General features: G+C 39.6%; 1 protein-coding gene across 2 annotated transcripts in view; it reads left to right on the forward strand.

Annotated features, from left to right (window-relative positions):
• LOC129769850 (LIM/homeobox protein Awh-like) overlaps positions 1-6,413 on the forward strand; it is a 108,395-nt gene extending 101,982 nt beyond the window's left edge. Inside the window, exons 3-6 of one of the 2 annotated variants that reach the window (XM_055772346.1) lie at positions 5,243-5,457; positions 5,517-5,738; positions 5,799-6,024; positions 6,084-6,413. In XM_055772346.1, coding sequence (XP_055628321.1) covers positions 5,243-5,457; positions 5,517-5,738; positions 5,799-6,024; positions 6,084-6,099 — 679 coding nt within the window. In that variant the 3' untranslated portion in view covers positions 6,100-6,413. The remainder of the gene's footprint in view (positions 1-5,242; positions 5,458-5,516; positions 5,739-5,798; positions 6,025-6,083) is intronic. The other variant, XM_055772345.1, reaches the window with a different exon arrangement.
• The last annotated feature ends 303 nt before the right edge of the window (positions 6,414-6,716 follow it).

Here is a 6,716-nt window from a genome sequence, read left to right on the forward strand (position 1 = left end):
GAGTATTCTTCGTGAATTGTAAGTTTCAAATTCTTTTTATAACAAGCGGCGTTTGCTGCTTGCCCAGAATATTTTCGGGGCCTCCATAGAAGGCATTTTGAGTGATTCTATATCAAAATTCAATTCGCTGATGATGATATTTCGGTTTGTGAGTTAACAGAGAAGCGATATTAGGTGTGTACGGAAAAGTAAATTCATTTGTGAGTGGAAATTTTAAAGTATTGAAATAATTGTACTGGTGGGGTGAAACGGACAATAGCCAGTGGAAGTGAGATGGACTATGAAAAATCCATTTAATATATTCCTACAGAATGCCCTGCGTCTGTGAACTGAAACCAAATGGTCAAAGATGGACTGTCTAGAAGCTGACTGAAGCCAAAAGCAAAATAGTTTAGGGTCTGTCCGTTTTTACTGCAGAAAAGCACAATACCACTTTTAGGTGGATTCATTTGATTTTTTCATCATTTAACGGACATTCGTGATGAGATCAGACAAAAGAGAAAATTATTTCTCCTACGAACCTATAAACCTCTACGCTTCGTATATTATAAACCTGTCCATATTCTTCTTCTTGGATGGCACCAACGTTCCCAGTGGAACTGCTTTCTCAACGTGAGTATTTCTTGCGTCGTTTTTATCAGAAATACTTAGTTGAGGTTGAATGTATTCTGGAGTGGCAAGAATACGCGTAACCACAGTGCAAGTCGGAGGAAATTTCTTTGACGAGAAATCTCCCGGCCAGAACGGGAATCGAACCCGAACCCCCGGCATGATAATGTGAGAGGCTAACCACTCGGCCACGGGAGCACTCATGTCCATACTATCCGCATCGAAAAAAATGTTGCACTCTTCGATCTGTTTGAATTTCAGTAAAAACATTTTTTTGTAAAATATTTAGCCGATTAAGTCGAAACAAATATATTAAATAGCAAGAAACTGCATTTAAGTTTTGGGGAACATGAGTTTTCAAAGATATAATTAAAGTTCTTCTTAACATATACGTATTACTCCCACCTCCTCTACCGTATGTGTGATAAAGTTTGCGCTATTGAGCAATGTCAAGTTGAAAAAAAACTGAAATATTTCAGTTTCCATTTTCTTAATTTATTCAAAAAAGGATGTTTCTGAGAGTCTCGAACTATGTTAATTATAGATCGAGCTTCCACTTGCTGCAATTACGGCTTTCACACGATTCCGTGACGCACGACAGTTCCTCATACTGTAGCCTGGATCCATTTCGCTGTAGGTACAGGTCAATGTTTGTCAGAAGCTTGCTGTACTTGGGTGGCGTTTAGAAAAGACGCACCTTCATGGCTGGATGGCGGCCATATATCCTTCGCCCAGAACGGTGAATGTTCCTGTAACTTGAGTGCGATTTGATGGGGATCGACTGTAAACATGCTCTTGTCGGTGAGAAGGATTACCGAATTTTTTTTGCTCACCTCACGGTCTTCCGTGCCGTAAAGTCGCTCATCCCGTTTTCCTTCGCCATTTTCCTCATGAAAGCACTGGATTCGTCCGAATTCTTCTTGTGATGATAGTGATAACCCTCGGATTCGAGCTGACCTCGGACAACCTGTTGTCACCTTTGTGTAAAGTTCCTTGTGGAAGGGTCCTTTCTTTTCTCGGACTGAGATCCTTTTCACGATCCAACTGGACACTCCAACGGCGATTGCCATGTCATTTTGTGACAGTTACGCAAGGGATTAATCATGAATACGCTGCCACTTCGTCATGGCGCAACTAAAGAAGTCGGCTTCTTTTACTCGCAGCTTCTTATAGTTTAAAGCCTGTCCACGTTAAATTTCGGACACCAAGATGATGCCAGTAAAACAAAAATTCACGTAATACAACAAAACCGATTGTTTATTTCAGTAAAATAGACTTATATCCAAAACAAGGAAAGCTTACTTCGATGTTAATTACGTTGTCTGTAAAATTCACGAACTTTCTTGGGAACATCTGCCATTAGGTGCTTTTCCATCTCCTCTTGAAATCATTAATGCCATTCGCTTTCTTCTTAAGTTCGAATAGTTTAAGCTTAATCAGAGCCCAGTACTTTTCAACTGAGCGAAGTTCTGGACAGTTCGGTGGATTTGCTGTTATTGGCACATATTTGACCTCATGTGCATTACACCATTCCAGGATGGATTTTGCATAGTAACAACGGGCCAAATCTGGCCAAAACAACGCTGGAGAGTCGTGGCTTCTTATGAATGGTAGTAACCACTTCTGGAGGCATTCCTTCTCGTAGACATCTTTGTTGATAGTGCCGGCAGAGACGGAAGATTTTGATTTTCGGCCACAACTGCATATGGCCTGCCGAACCAAGTACTTTTTGGGGAATTTAGACTGCTTCTTGGTTCGGAAACACTCGGCTACGGCATTCCTTTGCATTGCAGCATGAAAAGCGAGACCCGGAAGCTGTTTGAAGTCTTCGAGAACATAAGTTTCATTGTCCATTATGGTTCATGAACATTTTTGCAAAAACTGGGTGTAGAGCACCTTAGCACGGCTTTTTGCAGTGAAATTTCGCTTATCATCACGATTGGGATGTTTCTCAATAATGGCAACCACCTTTCGGTCCATCTGTCGGGAGCATACTTTTCGATTTGTTCCGCTTCCAACCTTCCGATCCACAGTTAAGCGCTGGTCAAACGATTTGCACACACAAAACACGGTACTCTTCGGCAGTTTTAGCTTTTTGGCGAGATCGCGTACCGATACTTTTGGATTTTGCTGCTGTTCGCGCAAAAAGCGTTTGCGTACTTCCACTTGATTCGACGCCATTTTACCAAACTAAAGATTAATTTAAACATGTTGGCCATCGAAATAAAGAGGAAGGTTTCAGCTGTTATGTAAATGAAATATTTCATTGATTAGTGAAATATTTCATACACTACACTGAAAGAAAAGTGTCCGAAATTTAACATGGACAGGCTTTATAGCTTACGTGCAAGCAATGAAAACCAAAGCATTGTATACACAGGTGAAACGGAAACATTATTTGTACGATGGTGCAAACATCATCCCGCATACGGTAGTGCCAGACAAGTGAAATACCCCGGATGATTTAGGACATAGGCGATTTAATGCCAAAAACTGACGCACGATCGGTGCATTTTCATGTAGATATTAATCGCCAACACTCGGGATTGTGATGTTAGGGTCGAATTCGGCGAATTCTGGCCTTCAAATGCTCCAAAACTTTGAGATAATATGTTTCAGTAAGCGTTTGGCCAAATAGAGTAAGCTCTATGTTAATAATAGTGTGAAATAGTTTGATTTCTGGAACATGATTGACACACTGTGTATAGGGTAACATGATTTGCAAATTGATAATGGAACATTCGTTGATAGGAGTCCGTCATTTACCAGTTGTACAGGGTCTTTCAGATTAAACGCTCACGCAAAAAAAATCGATTGGCTCCTTATAATTTTTTTTTCGCTCCGTCGATGTTAACACTGCATTCCCCATTTCGGGACGATAATATTCAGCTACTCGTTCAGTCTGATCGGATGGTTTTTAGTGTCAAGATGTACAATTTACAAGAACGTGTATTTTCCTCTGTCCAACTTCTATAAGACCACCATGATTCTATTTCGTTGCAGCACAAACAGTTAGAATTTCAACAAGATACATTCATACATTTTTGAATGCTAGAATAAAGTATATTTAACGTCAATTTCGTTAAAAAAGAGTTGTTGTTTTATTTATTGTACTTAAATATGATAATTTCAGCTGTCCAGTTTCTATAAAACAATTTCAAAATTCATAAGTATTATCAATGAAAAACACAAAACGATCGTCTGATTTACATGTCAATAATTGTCAATCTTGCCATTCCAGCTAATAAATTGGAAAATTCGTATTGAAATACTATTTCCAAAATTCTGTTGAACGGATTTCTCGATATTTTTCCATGTTTCCGAGATTGCGACGTTGAGCTCTTCATGCACGAGCCTCCATCAAAATTCCTGGTTGAAAAATTATGTTCCTTCTTCCGTAAATCACGCCAGTATCCGTTGAAGCCATCACAACTATCCTAATTGAACTTGTTTTCATCAGTGAAGAAAACTTATACATAGAAGAACTTTTCGTTCTGGTATATAGCAAAACGTATTCTATCGGAAACATTCTTTGTCACAACATACCATGTCCCACTGTCGGTTAATGTGAGCTTTGGCAAAACTCAGACGTATTCCGATGTGAGATGGTATAAGATGAGGAGATTTAACCTTTTAAACCCTCTTTATGTGAGGGTTTCTTACCAAAACTTGGCAAATTGTCACCCGAGTAACATTGAAATTAAAATATTGCTTCGTTTGCATAAACGATTTTGAGGTATTCGAAGCTGTTCTATCTATTTCCCGCTTATTCCGATCAGAGAGCTTCGATTTACGTGTGACTCTCTCTTTCTTACCGTACCCTTGAGGATTCGTCAAATAATTGAGCACTACTTGATGAGATCGCCCAATCCCACAAGAATACCAACATTTTCTTCTGATACCAACATTTTCTTGGTGAAATGCATCGATTTGTCTTTCTTTTCTCTCCGTAAGCACTTCTCTCTTTGGAATTTCCAGATTTATTGATCAAAACAACTAAAACAACGGAAAAAAGTAACTGGTCTTATAAACTTGACACTTGAAAAATACAAAACCCTTGGTTTACGCTCAGCGCTTGCACACACACATATGAAAATCATGCAGTGTATGGTAGTCACCAATACCAATGCACTAGAATATGAGTTGAAGCATTGTTTTTTTTTACATTGGCACAAAGCAGCCAGATCATCACCTGGTCTTATAGAAGTTGGACAGAGTGTATTACTCAAGCAACCGAAACCTTAATGAAACTTTGTCGTCTTATGGTAAGAATTTCAGGATTTCTCGACGTCGATTACTTCCTCTGGGAATACGTGAAGGACCGTTGCTATGTTAATAAGCCACAAAATTTGGAGGAACTTAAAGAAGAAATAATTCGGATATTCAACAGCATCGAAGTCGTAATGTTAGAGTTGTGCATTAAGAATTTTGTTTGTTTGATTTAAACACGTTATCGAAAAAAGGGGTGGCCATATCGAAAATGTCCTGAAATAAGAATATACTGAAAAGCATTCGTCGACGATAATAAGTAGGACATCAAACATGAATGTTGTGAAAATTTATATATGCAAGCAAATTAGTGCAATTCGAAAACCAAAAAACTAAACAACCGGATCGCTTCCCTCTCCCTCAGAACATTCGGTGCGAAATGCGCACGCTGCAACCGAAGTATCGCCGCTACGGATTGGGTCCGGCGCGCACGTGAGTTGACCTTTCACCTGGCGTGTTTCGCCTGCGATAACTGCGGACGGCAGTTGTCAACCGGGGAACAGTTCGCTCTGGCCGATGATAAAGTGCTCTGCAAGACGCACTATTCCGAGATGTTCGACTGCGGGACGTCAAGTGATGGTGAGTGTTCATAAAATAAGTAGCATAAGTAGCAGGAAATATTGAATCTCACCTTCCAGATGGCTGTGAAGCCGATGGCTACCAGAAGAACAACAAAACAAAACGCGTACGGACCACCTTCACCGAGGATCAACTTCAGATTCTGCAGGCCAATTTCAACATTGATAGCAACCCAGACGGACAAGATCTCGAACGCATTGCATCAGTGACCGGTCTCAGCAAGAGGGTTACTCAGGTGTGGTTCCAGAATTCACGTGCCCGTCAAAAGAAGCATATTCAAGGTAATTCAAACGTGTGTCAACTCGTGTAGAACTTCCTAACTCTCAATTGCTTCTGTGCAGTACCCAGGGATGGCGAGATTAATCCATTCGCTAGGCATATCAATCTTCAGCTGTCGTACACATTCCAACAGTCTGGCGTTGTGCACAGTCCATTACACATGGGAGCAGCACCGAACGTCACCCACACCGGTAATTTAAACAACAATAACAACAACATCGGCGTTAGTTTCAACAATAACAACGTCATTGGCTCGTCAAAATCATCCCCGTACAGTAGGCATGGTAGGTAATTGAGTTTGATAATGTCGCAAAATGATAAAAAAAATTCATTTCATTCGTTTCCAGAGTCTTCACTGGATGAGCTATCTGAAGATTCGGCAATACATTGTATGCAAAGCGAAATATAGCGCAGCATCCCATGCTGCGCAATGAGAACTAAAGTATGATAAATTATTGTATATTAATCGAACTATTTATTTTGTGATTGTACATATAACTGTAATGGAAATTCTAAATTAAATCATTGGAATCGACTACCTGCGGGCTAAATTTAGTTTAGCTTATTAGTTTTAATTAGGCGTAATTTATTTCTGAAGGGACTATTCTTATAACTTACTACAATTGTAAATGTAATTTAGAATATGACCGCAAATAAAATTTGCTGGTGTGTTATAATGACGCATAACTTATTGATATTGTTAAATACATTGTGCTCAATGAAAAAAATGGTTTGGTGAATAAACCTTGAAGAAAGCCATTGTCTTTTGGACGTTCAGAAATCACAGCATCTAAAGTTTTTTTGTAACATAAAAGATAGTAAACACAAGTCGCGTGAGCACATGCCATTGGGAGAAAGATGAATGTCCGAGCTCTACCACTTCTAATGTCCCACACACACCCAATTAAAACAATCTCTCCTTTCTGTAGCGTCGCTTATCGCACTCTCGCTCTTATTAACCTATCTCAAAAGCGCGGTGA

Source organism: Toxorhynchites rutilus, chromosome 2 (assembly GCF_029784135.1).
Source record: "Toxorhynchites rutilus septentrionalis strain SRP chromosome 2, ASM2978413v1, whole genome shotgun sequence".
In the NCBI taxonomy this organism is placed as follows: Eukaryota; Metazoa; Arthropoda; class Insecta; order Diptera; family Culicidae; genus Toxorhynchites; species Toxorhynchites rutilus.